Source organism: Seriola dumerili, unplaced genomic scaffold (assembly GCF_002260705.1).
Source record: "Seriola dumerili isolate Sdu_G_001 unplaced genomic scaffold, Sdu_1.0 BDQW01000266.1, whole genome shotgun sequence".
Taxonomy (NCBI): domain Eukaryota; kingdom Metazoa; phylum Chordata; class Actinopteri; order Carangiformes; family Carangidae; genus Seriola; species Seriola dumerili.
The window spans coordinates 218,005-239,259 of NW_019174521.1; the positions used below are offsets into that span (position 1 = coordinate 218,005).

General features: G+C 50.1%; 1 protein-coding gene across 1 annotated transcript in view; it reads right to left on the minus strand.

The window, feature by feature from the left end:
- The window catches only part of LOC111230426 (titin-like), a 203,286-nt gene that overhangs the window by 45,653 nt on the left and 136,378 nt on the right, over window positions 1-21,255 (minus strand). The window contains 40 exon segments of the mRNA XM_022757167.1: window positions 82-669; window positions 819-1,115; window positions 1,268-1,465; window positions 1,827-2,414; window positions 2,516-2,803; window positions 3,273-3,563; window positions 3,691-3,978; window positions 4,326-4,631; window positions 4,739-5,041; window positions 5,446-5,748; window positions 5,842-6,129; window positions 6,220-6,519; window positions 6,827-7,129; window positions 7,213-7,512; window positions 7,604-7,879; window positions 7,996-8,298; window positions 8,406-8,705; window positions 8,818-9,102; window positions 9,192-9,518; window positions 9,650-9,914; window positions 10,016-10,700; window positions 10,794-12,798; window positions 13,038-13,331; window positions 13,609-13,908; window positions 14,024-14,305; window positions 14,424-14,580; window positions 14,688-14,839; window positions 14,928-15,091; window positions 15,426-15,564; window positions 15,677-15,788; window positions 16,421-16,608; window positions 16,804-17,085; window positions 17,194-17,499; window positions 17,585-17,887; window positions 18,358-18,639; window positions 18,734-18,884; window positions 19,627-19,653; window positions 19,726-19,850; window positions 20,470-20,754; window positions 20,876-21,187. Coding sequence (XP_022612888.1) covers window positions 82-669; window positions 819-1,115; window positions 1,268-1,465; window positions 1,827-2,414; window positions 2,516-2,803; window positions 3,273-3,563; window positions 3,691-3,978; window positions 4,326-4,631; window positions 4,739-5,041; window positions 5,446-5,748; window positions 5,842-6,129; window positions 6,220-6,519; window positions 6,827-7,129; window positions 7,213-7,512; window positions 7,604-7,879; window positions 7,996-8,298; window positions 8,406-8,705; window positions 8,818-9,102; window positions 9,192-9,518; window positions 9,650-9,914; window positions 10,016-10,700; window positions 10,794-12,798; window positions 13,038-13,331; window positions 13,609-13,908; window positions 14,024-14,305; window positions 14,424-14,580; window positions 14,688-14,839; window positions 14,928-15,091; window positions 15,426-15,564; window positions 15,677-15,788; window positions 16,421-16,608; window positions 16,804-17,085; window positions 17,194-17,499; window positions 17,585-17,887; window positions 18,358-18,639; window positions 18,734-18,884; window positions 19,627-19,653; window positions 19,726-19,850; window positions 20,470-20,754; window positions 20,876-21,187 — 12,948 coding nt within the window.

Below are 21,255 nucleotides of genomic sequence, written 5' to 3' on the forward strand. Positions count from 1 at the left end.
ATTTGCAATGTTATTATTTTAATCTCATTTCATCTCTTAATATTCTAAAATAATAATCATATATAAACCAAATAAACTTACGGTAGCTGTCAACCATTTTGACTGGACCAGACTGGCTTGAGTCTCCAGTGCCGTACTGGTTCACAGCAGACACTCTGAAGATGTACTCGTTGCCCTTGATCAGTTTGCTGGCTACATATCTGCAGTCCATGACATTCTCTGCTAGCTTGGTCCACTGCAGGCGGCTGGTCTCTCTCTTCTCAAGGATGTAGGACTTGATGGAGCAGCCTCCATCCTCCTCTGGTGGAAGCCAGGTCAGAGTGCACTTCTCAGCTGAAATGTTACTGGCTTCAATGGGGCCCGGAGGTCCAGGCACATCCAAGACCTTCACCTTTACATGTTCTTCCTTAATGCCAAAGGGATTGCTGGCGGTGATGGTGTATTCGCCTGTGTTCTTCCGGCTTGCGTACTTGATGGACAGAGTAGAAGAGGTAGGGGTGCTGGTAATGGTGACAATGTCAGAGGTCTTGAACTCACGGCCTCCCTTGGACCAGACTGCGGTGGGTGGAGGTTTGCCCATAATCTTGGAGGCTGAGACCACAATGGTATCTCCTGCCCTAACCGATACACCGTCCTTCATGTCTGGGTCGATAGTGATGCTTGGAGGCTCTGCACAGAGGGTGGAAGAAAGTTGCACTTTAAGTGTCTACAGAAATAATACATTCAAAATATGACTTTCTAGACCTGATATTAGTAAGACTAGAATTACATTTTTCAAGGCCCTGCAATCACCCACATGTTTCAACTGTTCAGCTTACCGTACTCATCCTTGCAGGTCAGAAGGTCAGTGGACTCTGAGGGAACACTGATAGCCCCAGCAGAGTTCTTGGCCCTGATCCTGAACTGATACTGAGATCCTTCTGTCAGATCAGTCACAGTGAAGGCACAGCCCTGTATGTTGACATGATTGGCCTTCATCCAGGCCTTGCCACCAGCCTCCAGCTTCTCCACCATGTAGCCAGTCAGCTTGTATCCGCCGTCATATTTGGGGGCGGTCCAAATCAGAGTGACCATGGTCCTGGTGACGTTAATCACTTCAGGCTTGCCAGGAGGATCTAACAGAACACAAAATAAATACATTACATAGAAAACACAGATATGCTTTTGCAAGCAGCATTTTACATTTTTCCATTCATGTATTTAGTATGATAATAAAAGAGAGAAAAATTTGCTTCAACACATTAGGAAAAAAAAACACTGAACTCACCAATAGGATCCAGGGCAACCACAGCCTCAGTGACCTTGCTTGCCTTTCCCAGGCCGGCCATGTTCATGGCCATCACCCTGAACTCATACTCTAATCCCTCTATCAGGCCAGTGACTCTGCACTCCTTCACTCTCAAAGGAGTCTTACTGGCCCGTTTCCACATCAGACTGTTCCTCTCCTTAAACTCCACATGATATCCTAAAGACAACACATCAGTTAGTAATGATGATGACTGGTCACTACTTGCTCATGCTTAACTACAAACTGATATCCATTACAGTCTGTTACCGGTAATTGGGGAGCCACCAGTGTCCTTTGGATCAGCCCAAGTCAAGATGGCTGACTCATGGCGGATGCTCACGATTTCTGGAGGAGCAGGCGCCTCGGGTACGTCTGGAAGATTCAGAGAAAGACAGAAGGGTAGAAAGATTAGAAAACCACATCCTCACATCACCATGAAGCACAGTCCCTGTTATGGTTACAGTCTTGCACATGTAACACCTCAGGCCTAAATGCACTTAACTATTTCATCAGTGTTAGTTCGGAGTGAGATACTCACTGAATGGATGCTGGGCGATGACAGCGTCAGACCTCAGATACTCTCCAACCCCATACTTGTTCTCAGCGAAGACTCTGAAGATGTACTCGACTCCATCGTGGAGCCTGATCACCCTCATGGTCGTCTTCTGGATGGCTGAAGCCACTGTGGCCCATTTATTGTCTGTCGTCCTCCTCTTCTCCACGATGTAGTTAGACACCTCTGCACCGCCGTCATCTTTGGGCGGTCCCCACTCCAGGGTGAGGCTGTCGGCGGTGATCTCGTCGAACTTGATGGGTCCGGTGCAGATGCCGGGCTTGCCGACCACCTTCAGCTGGAACTTGCAGTCCTTGGAGCCAGCGCTGTTCCTGACGTTGATGGTGTAGGTTTCGGCATCTCCTCTCTGGCAGTCTCTGATCAGCAGGGTGGTGACGCCCTGAGACGCCTCCACGCACATCCGGCCGGTGTCTCCAAGTGCCATGTCGCCCTTCTTCCAGGTGGCGGTGGGGTAGGGCACTCCAATGATGGGGATGTTGATACGTGTGGTGCTGCCCTCCTTCACCACGCAGCAGCCGTCTTGCAGACTGCTCAAGTTGCAGTTAGGCAGCACTGAAATCCAAAGGAGTTTGATTATCACAAACACAATTTTATGTTCTAGCAAAACAAACACCTACATGTAACAACACCTGGTGTGATTGCTGATTTCTTACCAAACTGGTCTTTAGCGACAACAGCGAGCTCGGTGGGCGGTCCCTCCCCGGACTCGTTGAGAGCCTTGACTCTGAACAAGTACTCCTTGCCCTCAGTCAGCTCGCCGATGATGTGTGAGGTGTTCTTGCCCTTCATGATCTGCTTCCACTTCTCCTCGCCTTCACTCTGCTCCAGGATGTAAGCAGTAACGTGGCTTCCGCCGTCGCTGATGGGCTTCTTCCAGCCCAGAGTGATGGAGTCCTTGGTGGTCTTCTGAGGTTTGAAATCTGTCACTGGACCAGGTTGCTCTGAAGAGGGAGGATAGCTGGGTCAAGACTGAGCACGTGGTTTGTCAAACAAGATGTGTTTAATGTGGATGTAGGTCTCAGATTTAAATAAAAGGTGTCGCTTTGTTTGACTTTTGATCTGTCTTGGCATTGGCCACTGATCTCTAAACATTTTTAATTAAAAACTTACATATGATCAGTAGTCTGAGACCATATTTAATGTTGAAAACAGAAAATATAATAAAATCATGTTTGTTTGTTCATATTCTTAAAATCCTAAAAGTCCACTCATATTTGTTACAGAACATCTAAGTTTCATGTCTCTGAGGTTCAATAAAGGTTTGAACTGTTTAAGCTTTAATCTAGTCGAGGCGTATCTAAAGCAATCCTTTATTCGTACTCTGTCAAACACTCTACTGGAGTCTATTGTACTGAATTCTGATGTATTCAAAGATAATCTACTGTATGAAAAACAATGACATGTAGCTACCGGATGCGCGGACGCTGCCGGCAGTCTCGCAGCCCTCTCCGATTCCGTACGCGTTCTCGGCCAACACTCTGAAGCAGTAGGCCTGTCCGCCCTCCAGGTTGGTAATCCTGAACGAGGTCTTGGGGCACTCTGCCGACACGCAGGTCCAGGCCTTCCTCTCTGCCAGACGTTTCTCTACGATGTAGCTCTTCACTGGGCCGCCGCCATCGATCAGCGGGGCGTCCCAGGTGATGCAGGCGTGGCTTCTGGAGGTCTCCTTCACAATCAGGTTCACAGGTGGTCCAGGAGAATCTGAGGAAGAGCAGAAGGAAATATAACGTTTCAATAACCCACTCATTAACCCAGTTGTCTTTCCACCTGTAACATACCAGAACCCACGCTCACTTTTCATTTTCCTTATTATGTCTGACACTCTTACCGAGGACCTTGACCACGATGGTGTAGCTCTTGGAGCCGCTGCTGTTCTCCAGAGTCAGGACGTATTTGCCAGCATCGTATCTGTTGACGCCCTCGATCATCAGCAGCGTGTCCCAGTCTGAGGTCTTGATCAGCAGGCCCTGCCTCTCCTTCAGGTTGGCGTTCACCTTTGTCCACGTCACCTTGGGTGCGGGGCGTCCTCTTAGCGGGACGTAGAGTCTCATTGTGACACCAGCTCGAAGAACCAAAGCCTTTCTCAGGTCGGCATCCAGCTCAGCCTCAGGAGCAACTGGAGGAGAGACAGAAAATCACAATCACTTCACTGTTACATCAGGTGTGAGTTCAATATTTATTCAGTCTAACCTTGTCTAGTTTTCTGTCTCTTTAAACAAAGGAATTGATTTTCTATGTTCAGTTCAGTGTTGATTTAATTATCTTAATAATAACTTCATCATTGTTCAAATTTGGACTTTTACCAAGAAAGAAAAAGGAGTGTTAACTAGTATTACTAGTTAGCTAAATTGGGTAAATTAACAAACAGCTACCACACAGTCCTGTCCTATGGTTTCCTGTTACTTTCTTCTAATAAAGTCTTCTAAAGTGGTATAATAAACAGTGGTGGTGGGGGGGGCGTACTCAGGATGTCCTTGGGCATGTGGTTTCCAGGGACCTCGCTGGGCTCGCTGTAGCCGATCTTGTTGACGGCAGTGACTCTGAACTGGTACTCTGTGTTGTCCATCAGGCCCGTCACCAGCAGTTTGGTGGCCTGGAGCTTTTTCGGGACATTGCACTTGGTCCAGTCCTCAGCCTCTACTCTCTTGCACTCCACCAGGTAGCCAATGATCTCACAGCCACCGTCGTAGGCGGGCTTGGTCCAGCTAAGGCTGATGGAGCTCTTGGTGGAGTCCACCACTTTAGGGAAGGCAGGTGGGCCAGGAGGATCTGGAGAATTACAATGCCGCAATTGTTAGAGAAAGATAATTTGATAACTTAAAGATACTTGTTAATCTCAGGCCCGTGAGTTTGTGTTTCTTAAAGCAGATACTCACAGACAGGATCAACAGCCAGCGCAGCGTTGGATGCATCGCTGGGTTTGCCCAGACCGGCCTTGTTCAAGGCGATGACTCTGAACTCATACTCAGAGCCCTCAGTCAGCTGAGCGGCCTTGATGGTCCTGTCGATGACGGGCCGGCGGTTGACCTTTGCCCATGTCAACTCAGTGGCCTCACGCTTCTCCACCATGTAGCCCAGGATGGGAGCTTTGCCGTCGTTAGCTGGAGCCTTCCAGCTGACTGTCATGGAATTTTTGGTAATGTTGGTGATGACTGGTGGCTCACATGGACCGGGAACATCTGAGGGAAAAGGTCATGATTAAAAAACCCATCAGTGTTTGAGTTTATCATCGACAGGTAACATGTGCTGCTTCATCAATTAATTATTGGAGTTAAATTATTGAAACCAAAGATGATATAATGTTGAATGCTCACACTAGAATGTTGGACGATGGAAGAAGAAATGATTGATAATAAATAAAGATGTTTATAATCATTTAAACGTACATGTTCTTCAGGACATTCAGTTATATTATCAGAGACGTATTAGAATAGAATTAGACGTATGAATTTCCCCTAGGGGATAAATAAAGTATCTATCTATCTTTCTATCTAGAGAATTATTATAATTAGTCAGTAAGATCATTTCATCTTTGTACTGCAGTTGGTATTTTCCAAATTCAGCTGTGGTGGTGTGAACGTACCGTACGGGTTCTTGACCATGACGCCGTCAGTCATGATGGCGTCTCCCACACCGTACTGGTTCTCAGCACTGACTCTGAACTGGTACTCATGTCCTTCGATGAGTTTCTCCACGGAGCAGTCGGTCATGTGTCCGTGGATGTTTGAGGTGACCAGTGCCCAGTTGGCCCTGCTGGTCTCACGCTTCTCGATGATGTAGTTGGTGATCTCAGACCCGCCGTCTGCGAGCGGGGGCTCCCACCGCAGCTTCACACGGTCGGCAAACACTTTGGAGATTTTCACCGAAGCTGGAGGGCCGGGTTTGTCTGAGGGTGGCAGAGGGAGTTTAGCTTCTTCATCTGAACACATAAAACGCTCAGACTAAATACTTCAGTAAAATAATATAATATATAACTTACCCAAGACCTTGACCTTGATGGTAGCGTACTTGCTGCCATTGATGTTCTCGGCGGTGATGCTGTAGTCTCCAGACTCCTTCCTGGTGACGGAGTAGAGCTCCAGCAGGTGGACATGTTTCTTCTGGCTCATCTTCATTCCCTCGGTGAGGACCAGAGGCGCTCCGTCTCTCTTCCAGCTCACCTTGGGCAGCGGCTTGCCGAACACTTCGGCGTCCAGGAGGACGTTCTCTCCGGCTTTCACCACGATCAGGTTCTTCATGTTGAGGCCCAGTTCCACACGAGGAGGAACTGCCCGGGAGAGGGAGAGAAAATAATCATTATTATCTGTCAATAACTTAGTTTCCCAGTCATAGTTGTCCTTGCTGTGTGGCATTGTACCGTTCTCTGCGATGACGGGGATGGGGTCGGACAGCTCTGACGGCAGGCTGATGTTGACGGCCGTCTTGGCGATGACTCTGAACTGGTACTGTTGGCCTTCTTCCAGGCCAGTCGCCACGTAGTTCTCCGTCTGGATGTTCATGCAGTTGGCGTTACAGCGAGTCCATTTCTCCTCCGGAAGCTTTGCGTACTCCACATAGTAGCCAATCAGCTTGCTGCCGCCATCATGCTTGGGACGGCTCCAGACCAGTGACACAGAGTTCTTGGTCACATCCATGGGTTCGGGTTTACCTGGTGGGTCTGGATGGAAGGAAACAAAGGTTTGTAGAGTCAGTGATGCAACAAGGAAGAAGATTGAAAAAGAACTAGAAAGTGTGAACGTGGGGAACCTCAAGTGGACCATTCAAATAAAAGGTCCATAGAAAAACAAACTCGAGTGAAGAGATTGTAACTTAAGAAACTCACTTTCACCAGACAATACTTAGTTTTTAAACATTTGTTTTGCTATAATACTCCCTTCGAAGTTTCCCTGTTTTTCTTTAACTTAACAAACATGTTGGAATCATGAGAACATTATGTGGTGATCAGCTGATCGACGTGTTCGTACCAACAGCAGTCCTGGCAGTGATGAAGTCTGTCTGTTTGCAAGGTTTTCCCTGTCCGGCCATGTTGAGAGCGGACACCCTGAAGGTGTACTCCAGGCCCTCGATCAGGTTGGTGCAGGTGTACTGGGTGGCTTTGATCAGGGATTCGTTGGCCTTCACCCATAGAAGGCTGTTCCTCTCTTTCTTTTCAATGCAGTATCCGGTGATGGGGCTGCCGCCGTCGCTGCTGGGACGCTCCCACGACAGGATGACGAAGTCCTTGTTGATCTTGTTGATCTGCAGGTTTCTGGGCTCGCTGGGAGGATCTATGAAGAGCAACAACAGTTAGTACACAGTGTCGCAGCTAGGTGATTGGTTATCAGTTTGATCAGTTTTGGTTCAGACTCACCAAATGGATGTCTGGCAATCATCTTCTCAGAGTAGATGGGCTGTGAGATGCCAAACCTGTTCTCAGCACGGACTCTGAAGCCGTACTCTTTGCCGGTCGTCAGTTTGGTCATTCTGAAGCTGGTTTTGGTGCAGGATGCGGACACGGTGATCCAGTCGCCCTGGCTGACGTCACACTTCTCCACGATGTAGTTGGTGATGTTGCTGCCGCCGTCCTCCTGAGGGGAGTTCCACAGCAGTGTGCAGGCATCAATGTCCTGCTCAGTGATCTCCAGAGGAGCCTCAGGGGGTCCAGGGATGTCTGCAGAGACACAGATGATGATCTGTTATTTATCATTCACATTACAAGTATTCTCTGGCTCTTTTCAGGGGAGTCTGTTGTTCAAACTGACCCATGACGATGACTTTGAGGATCTGGTTGATCTTGGCGGTGCTGTTCTCGGCTGACAGGCTGTAGTAGCCGCTGTCTTTTCTGTTCACATTCTTGATGATTAGCGTGCAGGTTGTCAGCGTCTTTACGACAGACAGCCGGTCGGAGGTCAGCACGTCCTCGTTGCCCTGCTTCCACTTGCAGAAGGGAGCGGGTTTACCTGCCACAATGGCCTCAATCACCATCTTGGATCCAGCTCTGACTGTCACAATGTCGGGCATGATGATCTTAGGAGCCACTGGAGGAAGAAGAAACAAGAAGAAACAAGTTTAATGAGATGTTTACAGCTTTACATTTCAGTCATCAGTCTGTCAGTACTGTATATTACTGAAGAGTTCAGGTCTGTTCACTTACTGAGCTGCTCCTTGACCTCAAACACTCCCTCGGCCTCTCGGGCGAGACTGACTCCCACTGAGTTCCTGGCTGCCACTCTGAACTTGTACTTGGTTCCTTCCTTGAGACCGACCACCACAATGGTCAGGTCTTTGACCACAGAGTAAGGTGTCCACTTGTCTTCAGGTGCGCCCTCCTCCTGGTAGTCAACCACATAGCCGTTGATCTTGGCCCCACCGTCTCTGAGCGGCTTCAGCCAACCAAGCGTGGCGCTGTTCTTGGTGATCTCCAACACGTCCATCTTCTTTGGAGGGTCAGGCTCACCTGGATGCGACACACAGCAGGTGTTAAGAAGTGTAAACATAAAAGGAAAAGCAAAAGAGGTGGAGCCACATTGACTGGACATCCTAAACGTCCATAGTGATACTCACTGATGGGATCAACAGCCAAGTAGGACCTGGGTGAGTCCTGAGGAACACCGATGCCGTACTTGTTGCAGGCCATGACTCTGAAGTAGTACTCGATGCCAGGTGTCATGTTGGTCACCTTGAAGCTGGTCTTCTTCAAGTCCTCTGTGCACTTGGTCCAGGTCTTCCTGTCCACCTCCCGTTTCTCCACAATGTAGTTGAGGATGGGGCTGCCACCGTCATTCTCCGGTGGCAACCAGGACAGCTGAGCCGTCGTCTTGGTGATGTTGGTTGCCTCCAGGCCGCCAACGGGACCAGGAGTGTCTGCAGAGAATGGATTTAAGAGTCAGTTTGACTGCAGTTTTCTAACCAGTGAAACATGTAGTAACAGTTTCAGAAAGACTTTAAAAATTAATTAGATCTTTCCTTTTCTCACCGAGCACTTTGACGCGGACGAATATCGCTTTCTCTCCAGCTGAGTTAGACAGAGTCAGCGAGTATTTCCCAGAATCCTCTCTGGTGCTTTCAGGGATGACCAGGAAGGACATGGTGTCAACCTGGTCCACGTGGCCTCGGCGGACCACATTGTCCACACCTATGCGCTTCCATGTGACTTTGGGGGCGGGCCTTCCTCTGATCACAGCGAACAACCTGATTGGACAGCCGGCTCTGACGGCCAGGCCTTTCCTCAGACTGGCGTCCAGCTCAATCTCTGGAGCCTCTGTTGTAGTTAAAGCACATTACAGTGTTAATAACACTCACCCTGGTGTATAATACAGTGGATTTATTTAGGCTTTAGTTGATTCTTACCCAGAATCTCCTTGGGGAAGACGGCCTCCTTCGTGTAAGCGTGGCGTCCCCAGCCCACCTGGTTCTGGGCGGATACCTTGAACTCGTACTCCTGCTTCTCATCCAGCTGGCCAATAGTGAACTCTGTGAGCACCAGTGGGCCATGAGTGTCAATCCTCTTCCAGCCCTCTGAGGGCTTCTCAGGGTCCGCCTCGCTCTTCAGCCTCATGTCCAAGCTGTAGCCGATGATGGGGGCACCGCCATCATACACAGGCTTAGACCAGGACAGAGTGATAGAAGTCTTGGTGCTGTCAGACACTTTCAGGCCTGCAGGGGGGCCAGGGGGCTCTGCAGGGAGAGACAGTGAAACAAAGCTCAGTAAAAATCCGACAACACAAGAAGACACAGGAGAGAAACGAATCATGTGCATCACCGACGTTCTGTAAATCCCACGTTCCCAAACTGAGCTGTGAACTCACCGATGGGATCTTTGGCTGCGACGGGCCTGCAGGGTTTGCTGGGCTCTCCCAGACCGACTTCGTTCTCAGCCTTCACCCTGAACTGGTACTCGTGGTTGGGGATCAGGTTGGTGACTTTCATGCGTCTCTCAGAGATGGGGCTCTTGGTGCAGGGCACCCAGCGCACCGCCCTCTTCTCTTTCCTCTCCAGGATGTAACCGGTGATCGACTTCCCTCCGTCGTTCTCGGGAGGAGCCCAGACCACCGTCATCTCATCTTTACTCACCTGCATCACAAAGATATTCAAATTGTGAGTAACAGAGAAACTTAATGAGGTCGTAGAGTTCAAGGGTAGAAAATATTTACAACAGGAAGTCTTTTACTTACCTTGGTGACCTCTGGGGCCTCAGGGGGTCCAGGTTTGTTGAACTGAGTCTTGACAGTTACAGGCTTGCTCTCCATGGGGGGGCCGGTTCCCATCTTATTCTCAGCCCTCACTCTGAAGATGTACTCGTTCCCCTCCACTAGACGAGTGACGTTACAGTATGGTGTGACCACAGTGGCGGAGTACGTGGACCAGACCATCCTCCTGGTCTCGCATTTCTCCAGGATGTAGCTGTCCACCTCACAACCTCCGTCATCCTCCGGACCGTCCCACACTACTCTGCACTTGTCAGCTCCAATGCCGGTGATCCTGAGGTTCCTCACCGGCCCGGGGACATCCAGGACGTTAACGTTGGCGTACGCTGTGAAGGTGCCGGCCGCGTTGGTGGCGGTGATGATGTACTTTCCGGTGTCAGTGCGTCTGGACTTGGTCAGGAGGAACTTTGAGTAGTCTGAACCAGTCTCATAGCTGATTCTGGGGTTGTCTCCAACTGCCTTGTCTTTGATCCATTTGACCTCAGGCTGGGGCTTTCCTCTCAGAGCGGCCTCCATCCTCACCGACTCTCCGGCCTTCACTGTCAGAGCTCCGGCCAGCTTCAGGTCAATGACGGGCTTCTGGAGCTCCTCCTTCACCAGAACATCTATCTTCACCCAGGCACTTTCACCTCCTTCATTGACGGTCTGCACCCTGGGTAACACATTTAAGTAATTTACATTAGATTGCAAACATTTACTAAAGAAGGGACCCTGCAACACAACCAGCATGAGCGCAGTGACCTACCTGAAGGTGTACGTCTGATTCTCCACACACTTGTCAGCCAGGAAGAAGGTGTCTGTGAGCACGCCGGTGTTGAGTTTCGTCCACTCTTCAGCATCTTTGGCTTTGCACTCCAGGTTGTAGGAGAGGTTGGGACTGCCACCGTCATAGTCAGGCTTCCTCCACCTCAGATAGACGTGGTTCTTACCGACGTCAGTGGCTCTGAAGTTCTCAGGCTCACCGGGCTTCTCGATGGGGTCGATTGCCAGCAGAGGGGTCCTGGTCTCCACGGAGGGTCCAGGTCCGATCTTGTTCTCAGCGCAGACGCGGAACAGGTATTCGTGGCCCTCCATCAGCTTGGCCTTGATCTTGCGATTGGTGCAGTTGGAAGAGATCATGGACCACATGCTAATGCTGGGCTCACGGCACTCCACGATGTAGTTGGTGATCTCGGATCCACCGTTGTCTTTAGGGGCCTCCCAGTTGATCATGCAGGAGTCTTTGGTTGCGTAGGTAATGTGCAGGTTCTGGCAGTGGCTAGGTCTGTCCAGTACATTGACTGTGATGGTGCAGGAGGCCTCGCCGCCCTCGTTTGAAGCCTTGATGGTGTATTTGCCATGGTCGGTTCGTGTGGCCTCTTTGATCTTCAGGTGGGTCACAGGCAGGTTCTGAACGATGGTGATGCGCTTGCTGTTCTCCAGAACCGCCTCCTCCTTCATCCAAAGCACTTCGGGGTCAGGGCGGGCCTTAATGTAGCCGATGATATTGATGTTGTGTCCGGCACGTACAGTGACACGCTCACGGCAGGTGACCTCCATCTCAATCTCCGGAGGGATGAGGATGTCCTTCGCAGTGACAGACTCTGGGATTTCTCTGGGCTCTCCATCTCCGATCATGTTTGAGGCGCGGACTCTGAATCTGTAGGTCACGCCCTCCTCCAGACCCTTCACCCTGTAGGCGCACTGCTTGATGAAGTCGTCCAGGTTCACTTTCTTCCATTCTTCAGTATCTGCTTTCTTCATCTCCACAATGTAGCCGAGGATAGGGCTGCCTCCGTCCTTGTTGGGTTTGATCCACACCAGGTCGGCGGTAGTCTTGCTGTAGTCTTTAACTCTGGGGTTGACAGGGGGACTGGGGACGGTGATGGGCCTGCAGGGCTTGCAGGGGTCAGAGATGGGAGAGGGGCCACTGTAGCCAGCGATATTCTCAGCAAACACTCTGAATTCATACTCGCTGCCCTCAAACAGACCCAGGACTCTGTACCTCAGGTCCTTGCAGGGTTTCTTATTGACACGGATCCACTTTCCTCCCTTGTGTCTGCGCTCAATGATGTAGCCGGTGATCTGGCTGCCGCCATCACTTAGGGGCATGGTCCAGCCGACTGTCACAGCATCCTCTGAGAGGTCTGATGTCTGGGGCTTACCGGGAGGGCTGGGTGGCATGAAGGTGTGCTCAGCCACGGTGGGTTTGCTCTCTAGAGGACCACCGATGCCCATCTTGTTCTCAGCACGAATGCGAACGACGTACTCCGCCCCCCTCTGCAGGCGTGTGATACTGAGCTGGGTGGCGAGGCTGCCGGAGCTCACACCTCCCCACGTCTCCTTGTTGGACTCTCTCTTCTCCACGATGTAGTTGGTGATGGGGCTGCCACCGTCGTCCTTGGGAGGACGCCACTCGATCATCATGGAGTCAGGAGTGACCTCCAGAATGTTGGCGGGTCCGATGGGAGCGGCGGGAACATCCAAGACAGTGACGTTCAAGGCCACCGTCTTGGATCCAGCTGGGTTGGACACAGTGAGAAGGTAGGTGCCCGTGTGGTTCCTGGTGCAGTCGTTAATGCTCAGCACGGTCGAAAAGTTATCAGTGTCGATCTTGACGTTGCCCTCACTGAGGATCTCCTCTCCTTCGATGGACCACTTGGCGGTGGGGACGGGGATTCCTCTCATGATAGCTGGCAGCCTGATGGTGGTGCCGGCCTTCACGATGATGCCTTCAATCAGCTTCACATCCACTTCCACAATCGGAGGCACTGTAGACATGAGACAGAGGAGGTCATCCCTCTCTACTACACTCATTATGTTCAAACATAATGTTAGAATCAATATTAACTGACCTACGATTCACCAGAAAGTCTACAAGATAAAACACAAGAAGAGCTACACAAACACTGTGACTGTGAACCTGTAGATTCAAAAGTGAAAAACTTTCTAAATGAATTCTGTTTGATTCAGTGTCAAATCGTTGTCATGGTTTCATCTCGTATCTCACCCAGTTTCTCATGGCAGAGGATCGGCACGGTGGTGTCAGGTCTGCTGAGGCCGATGGCGTTCTCAGCCCTCACTCTGAAGCGGTAGGTCTTTCCTTCCTCCAGGCCGGTCACATGACTCTCGGGGATGCTGACGGTCTTCCACTCGTCCCACTCCTTCTCTCCTTCTTCCTGATACTCAACCAGGAAGCCTGTGATATCGCTTCCTCCGTTGCGGTCAGGCCAGTTCCAGACCAACCACACCTCGGTCTTGTCCACGTCGACGTGGTGCAAGTCTTTGGGGGGACCAGGAGGGACTGAAACACAGATTTAGGGTTCAACCAGTGAGTTTGACTCGAGATTCTTTGGTCCCTGAGGAGATTGATCTCAATTTGATTTTACAACAAATGAAAACAACAAACTAAGAAAATACTTTCACCCAGTGGCAAAGCCAGTTATGTGAACTGAAACATTCTCCATTTTCTCTCTATAACTTTATAATAAATCTGAAAGTTCCTCCTCTGTGTGATTCTTTCTTCTACAGAATAATCCATATTAATCAGCTGATTAAGTCTTGACTGTTCTGTTACTCACAGAGCGGGTTCATGGCCTTGATGGCCTTTGGCGTCTCCACATATTCGCTGCGGCCGTACTGGTTCTCAGCGGCAACTCTGAACACGTAGGACGTTCCCTCCATCAGGTGCTTCAGCATCATGCTGCGTTTCTTGGATGTGGAGCAGACGGGGACCCACTGAGTGGACGCTGTGTCCTTCTTCTCCACCACAAAGTTTGTGATGCGAGTGCCACCGTTGTCCTCCGGGTCCTTCCAGGACAGGTAGGCGGAGTCGCTCCTGATGTCAGACACCCGGAGGTGCTGGATGGGACCAGGTTTGTCTGAGGGAAATGTCACAAATGTGTCACATCAATGATCATTCTCTTTCAGCTGCTCAGAGTAAAAACAAATCACACTCATGTATTCAAGCTCATATTTGTTTTGTGCAGATCTTACCGAAGACCAGCACGGTGCACGTGACGGTCTTGGATCCAGCTGGATTCTCCACAGTTAGGGTGTAGTCTCCACAGTCACCACGGTTACAGAACCTCATCTCCAGCTTAGTGCCAGCCTGGTTGGTCTCGATGTCGGCCCTGGTGGGAACCTCAGCATCATTCTTCTTCCAGGTAACCGTGGGGAACGGGATGCCTTTGATGGCGGCCATCAGAGTAATGTGAGTGCCGGCCATGGCCTTCACCTCCCGGGTCATTCCAGCATCCAGAATCAACTCTGGGGGCTCTGAGGGGGTGAAGAGGAAGGACATCAGTAATTGAATTAATTAGTGAGAATTACTGGTCGTTATCATTGCAATATCATGTTTTAATGGACGTGGAGTCGGAGTTAAACTACGACTGACCAAGTCTGTCCTGGGCTCTGACTGGCTCCCTCGCGTTAGCCGGATCAGACTCTCCGGCAGCGTTGACGGCCATGACTCTGAAGCGGTAAAGAGAACCTTCATCCAGGCCTATCACCTTAAACTTGGTCTCCTGGCAGGAGTCTGGAGTCTGGTTCACCTGAGAACAGCAGAAGAAGAAGAGCTCAATGACACATTTCACTCAGAGATTAAGAAGACGCAGTTGAAAGATCGTGGGGTCTTTAAAAGTGGTGAACCCTAACCCACCTTCTGCCACTCCTCCTCTCCAGCCTTCTGGAACTCCAGCAGGTATCCGAAGATCTTTCCTCTGCCGGTGTCGGTGGGCGGCTCCCAGGACAGAGTCACTGATTCCTTGGTGTGATCGATGGCCCGGAACTTCACTGGTGGACCGGGTTTCACTGCGGCAGAAGAGAGGAAGGACTTCCTGTAGTTCGTTTATACCGTAACATGAATAAAATGCAGCGGCGTTGTAAGAGGTGAACATACCAATGGGGTCTTTGGCGAAGACGGGTTTGGAGGGTGGGCTCGGGTCTCCGGCTCCCACCACGTTCTCAGCGCTGACTCTGAACTCGTACTCACAACCTTGCAACAGCTCGGTCACCCAGTACTCCACCTTGGGATAGATCCTCTCTGTGTTGCAGCGAACCCACCTGGAGGCAGAAACAGTTCCTCTGTTAGCCTCGAGAAACGTTCAATATTTAACGTTTTACTGGGTTCATAAGGAGGAAGATGAAGGCTGGAATTTGTAGCAACATGTAGCAACTTAACTAACCTGATACGTGGTGTATTAAATAAAACTTTTGTTAAAATATCTGGTTTTCCTAAAAATAAACAAAGTTAATATTTTAATGTCTTTTTCCCTTCACTCAATGTTCCAGGTTTGTTGCTTCACGTCAAGTTGTGATGGAGGCAGAGAGAAGCTAACACTGGGGGTGTACCTTCCCCCTCCACACTGCAGCGGTCTCTAATGTGTGTGTTGTGTACCTGTTGGCCATGGTCTCCTTCCTCTCCACGATGTAGCCTGTGATTGGTTTTCCTCCGTCGGCAGGAGGCTCCCAGCTGATGAGGGCGGAGTCGTGGTAAACCTCCTTCACTGTGGGCTGTTTGGGGGCATCAGGCACCTCTGTGATGGAAACACAAACACTCTGATTAGACGGCGAGGGGACGCTTCATCTTTACCGCAGATATGTACGAACATCTCTGAATGTTCTGTCAGTGAGTTCGTCTGGACTTACTGAAGACGTCTCTGGCCTTGGTCTCTGCAGACAGGAGGGGGTCGCTGATGCCGTAGATGTTCTGAGCCATGATCCTGATGATGTACTCACGACCCTCGATCAGCTTCGGTACCTGAAGCAGGAAAAGGCAGGAGGAAGACGTCAGTACTAAAGAGTTACCGTCCAGATTTTTTTTTTGGAGGAACTGAGATGTAACTATAAAACTAACACGTACTGAAAGCTGACATCGAATATCTCGTCAGATTCTGAATCTTAACAGCACAACTATCTATATCTATGTAAGTGATAATAAATCATTAAAATACAACCACTCACTGCCCCTGTTGTCTGTACTGATTTTAGTCTCATATTAAACCAGTGTCCATTGGATTTTTACCTATTTTTAGACCTAAAATCTGAATTCTATTTTATCATAATCCATGTAAATATTTATGGTTAATGAGCCCATTGATTCATTGAGGTAATTTCTAAATTGCTGATGAATGGAATGATGAATTCTTTATTATTATTTTCTCCTTTGTCATTTCCTCATTCGTCATAAATAATGTACCTGTTGTATGAATAGGGGATAAATAAAGTATCCATCTATTTTCATGTGGAAACAAACACAATAAAAGGGAAGAATGATGAAAGTCTAACCTTCTTAAACTCACTGTTTCACCTGAGATCTTTAGGGTTTATTATAACTCACATACTGAACAGATCTCAGTCCTCAGGTGATAAATAGTTTAACTTCCTCCTCACCTTGCAAGTCGTCCTGGTGCAGGACGAGGTGACGGGCATCCACAGGTCTCTGTTGGTGTCTCTCTTCTCAATGATGTAGTTGGAGATGGCGCAGCCTCCGTCGTCCAGAGGAGGGTTCCAGGAGATCACCATGTAGTTCCTGTAGACCTCATTGAACACCACAGGGCCCTCTGGTGGCTGAGGGCGGTCTGACAGGAGGAAGCATTCACAGGTGACTCTGGATTCGCTTAAAAAAAAAACCTTCTCTTTTTTTTTTTTTTACATTGGAATTTTAAAACCTGAGACGCCATGTGACAGATTAATGGCGTGAGCTCAGCTGTCAAACCCGTTTTCTGTAAAGCTTTGAGCTGTGAACATCGTCATGTGGATGAGCAGCGACTCACCGACCACAGTGATGGTGCAGATTCCTGTGCGAGCTCCGGCGGCGTTCTCCACGCTGACGCAGTAGCACCCGCTGTGCTCTCTCTTGGCCTTGCCGATGTTGAGGCTGAGGTGGCGGGTGGTGCTGTGGAGGCCGATCTCCTCATCCGCCTTCAGCTCCTCGTCGTTCTTCTTCCAGGTGATGGCCGGGGTTGGTTTGCCGCTGTAGCGTCCCGACAGCGTGCAGCTGTCTCCCACCTTCACCATCATCTTGTCCCTGAAGTCCAGGTCCAGGTTGGGTGGTTCTGAGGGATGAAGGGGACAAACCACGTTTATTATAACTGAATGAATTCTTCATTGTTGTTAATAAAGCTGTTGATGTAAAAACGTTGTTGTCATGTTGCGTCACTCACCAAGCTCGTCCTTGCACTGCACAGGTTTGGTGGCGAAGGACGGTTTGCCCTGTCCCACCTGGTTGACAGCGGAGACTCTGAACTCGTGGCTCGAGCCGTCCTTCAGCCCGGTCAGTGTGAACTTCCTTTCCATCAGCTTGTCCTCGCCGCCTACGCGTGTGAAGTTGTCACGGCCGACCATACGGGACTCCAGGACGTACGCGGTCACCTCGGCGCCTCCGTCGTACTTGGGCGGTCTCCAGGCAACAGAGATGGAGTCTTTGGTAACTGCGGTAATGATCAGATCCTCTGGACGCTCTGGAACGGCTGGGACGGAGACACAAACTCAAATGTAAGACAAAGTAAAGCACATTTCCTGTATCGCTACAGTTTTGGATCTTTTCACACTTACAGATGGGGTCTTTGATAAGAACCATCCTGTCGGTCTCGATGAACGGTCCCATGCCGATGATGTTCTCGGCTGCGATCCTAAAGAAGTAACCCTTGCCATCGATGAGCCCCTGAACCACAGCGTTGTTCCTCGTCACAGTGTAGGACACCGAGGTCCAGCCCATGCGGTCCGACTCCCTCTTCTCAATGATGTAGTTGGTGATCGTCGAGCCACCGTCGTCCTCGGGGGAGTACCAGGTCAGCTTGCAGGAGTCGGTTGTCAGATTCTCGCCGGCGAAGGGAAGACCTACTGGTCCAGGGACGTCTGGAAGGACGAGCAGAGCGCCAGGGAGTCAGGGACAGGAAACATAGCATTGTATGAAGCTACAGGGAATCACGAGGCCTAGGAGCTCTAATCTTTACGTCTTTTATTTTACACCCCTGCATATTTGGTTCAATCCATGGGATATCGGAGCTTGGGGAAGAGAACATATTTAAACCTGGGGTAGACAAATCCTTGCTGCACGCCTCTGTTACTGAAGTGGCATTGAGTACTTGCCAAGAAAACTATCGCAGAGATCCTGTTCAACCTTTTACATGTTGGAAACACAGTCATCAAACGCCATTAAAATTAAAATGAATGTTCTCATCTACAAAATTCACACATTTCAGGACAAACAGGACTTTGGCTCCAGTGAAGGATCTGGATTGTTCCTCCTCCACTGGTTGAGGATATGAATGTAAAAATGTAAATATTTATACAGCCTATCGACAGATGTGGGCGGGCTGACTCACCCAGGACCTCGACGATGACGGCCTTCTTCCTCTCTCCGCCCTCGTTCTTGGCGCTCAGTGTGTAGATGCCCTGGTGCTGGCGTCTGCAGTTCTTGATAACCAGCGAGTTGGAGATGCCCGTCGTCTCCACCACGGCCTCTTTGGGCACCTCGCCGTCGTCTCTGCACCAGGTGATCTGCGGGGCAGGTTTACCAGACACGTAGGCAATGATGCGGATGGTGCCGCCAGCGTGGACCACGATCTTCTCCTTCACGGAGGCGTCCAGGTCCATCTCAGGAGGAACTGGATGACAGGGCGACAATGTGTTATGAATAAAATGTTCTCAAAGTTTGATCATCAGAAACACTTCTTGCTTTGTTTGGTGGGTCAGTCGTACTTGTTCTGTCTTTGACCTCAATCAGCTCCGACACCAGTCCCGGGTCTCCCACTCCGGCGGCGTTCACAGCTCGGACTCTGAAGCGGTAAAGACCGCCTTCCTTCAGACCATCCACCACGAACTTGGTTCCTCTGATCTCTGTGTCCTTTGCCTGGAGACAGATGAGAGGACAGCACTCAACGACACTGAGGAGCTTTACTGTTGGAGATGGAGAACTGCTACTGATCATCATAGCAGTTGGTCAACTGATGCTCTGAGGACGGCCTCTTATATGAAATATACATACTATACATGAAGCTGTACATATTTTCACTGCCTTGGTGGAATGCTATGACTTTTAGTAGGGATTTAGGTAACCATAGCGACCAAAGTTGTGAAAAATATCTCATAGAAAATGAATGGGAAGCTGCCATGAAATGAATCGAACCCACCTCTCTTTGGAGCCACATTACTTGGTCAAACTTTAACACAGAAACACGGTTGAAACTTTAAACAGGTTGTAAGACTTCAGACTTTATTGGATTCAATCTGTGTTTTTAAGAAATGGCAGTTTATGTTTTATATGTTTTTTTCCGGCCATTTCAGATTTTATAATGGGTGTGTATTGGGCGGAATATTCCGGGCTCGAGTGAGTCACATGACCCTCACTCTAACTGCCACCTCTGAAAATGTTCCCTGAACAAAAACTCGAGAATTTAGGAGGTTATTTATTCGACTCCATCCATTCATACATTCTTCCTTTCTCCTCTGTCTCGTCCCAAAGCTCCACCCCCTTTTTCTCTTCTACTTCTTTCCTCTGATTTGTTCTGATTTCATCTGAACTGAATGAAAATCATCACAGCTGGAATCTGGATTAAGAAACGCTGAAATGTCAGAGTGTGAGCTGTTTTTACCTTCTCCCATCCTTCGTCACCCTCAGGCTCCTTCTCTTCCTCAGCGTCGCTAAGCAACAGCCTCCTCTGAGCCTTCTTCTCCTCTTCCTCCTTGTTCACCTCCTTGAACTCCACGATGTAGCCGGTGACCTTTGACCCTCCATCCAGTGTGGGAGGGATCCACTCCAGCTCCACCGTCGACCTGGTCCAGTCTGTCACCTTGGGAGTGGGCGGGCCAGGGGGCTCTGCACAGACACAGGTACACATATAAACACTCTGATGAGGTCTGCTCTGATTGGCTGGTCTGGAGACAGGGAGGTGTGGCCTGCTCTTTACAGAGTAAAGAGTTGAATAATGACATGAAACAGAGAAAACATGTCTTTCTTACTGATGGGGTCTCTGCAGAGTACAGGGTCAGAGGGCACGCTGGGCAGACCGCAGCCGGCGGCGTTGACGGCGATTACCCTGAACTGGTACATGGCGCCCTCCATCAGGCCGGTGACGTCCCAGTTGTTGCCCAGTGGCAGCGCGCGGATCGGGTCGCGGGTGACGCGGGTCCAGCGCTTGGAGGTGGTCTCCTTCTTCTCCACAATGTAGCCGGTGATGGAGGAGCCGCCGTCGTACTTTGGCTCCTCCCAGTTGACAGTCATTGACTCCAGACACACGTCGGTCACAGTCGGTTTCTCACACTGACCCGGGACGGCTGCAAGAGGACAGGACAGTCATCAATAATCAGTCAATAAAATCAATAAAACAACACTTATATTCTGATCTCAGTACAAGTGGCTCATTAAGAACTAAGGTGTGTTAATTGCATCTCTTCTTCTGCTCTGAGCTGACGACGAAGGACTGATCTGAACTTACTGAAGAGGTTTCTGGCTTTCTCCGGCTCGCTGACCAGCGGAGGCCCGACTCCAAACTTGTTCTGGGCCATGACTCTGAACTCGTACTCGTGGTTCTCCGTCAGACGGGTCACCACGTACGCGCACTCCTTGGGGTCGGTGGAGACGTGGACCCAGGACTTCCTGTTCTCCTCGCGCTTCTCCACCACATAGTTGGTGATCTTGGATCCACCGTCGTCCGTGGGAGGGCTCCAGGCCAGGCCGATCCTCTCCGCAAACACCTCGGTGAACTTGAGTGGTCCGAGACGTGTGGTCCGAGGGGGTCCCTGCATGGGGGGGGGGGGGGGGGGGGAATATTAAGGATTCATTCTGGATAAATCACCTTAACCATGATTGAAGATCAAGAAACGCTGAGACAGTTTGTTGATGTCTGCGTGTCTCACCCAGCACTGAGAGCTTGATGTCCTTGGTGACGGTGCCCAGGCTGTTGCTGGCTGTCAGGCTGTAGAGGGCGCTGTCGTGCCTGCTGGCCTGCTGGATCAGCAGTGTACACTTGTCGTGGGTCACCAGTTTGTTCATGTGCTGGTCGTACTGGACGGCGGCCTTCTCTTCGGGTTTGGCCACACTGGCCTTGTGCCAGGTGAGTGTGGGGAACGGACAGCCGCTCACCTTTGCCACGATGCTGACGTCGCAGCCCTCCTCGCCCTCCATGGCCTCACGCAGCACGATGGTGGGAGCACCTGAAGGGAATGAGAGGCTTCATGAAAGTGGTCTGCAGCTTTAAACTTTAACAGATGCTCATGAGCCA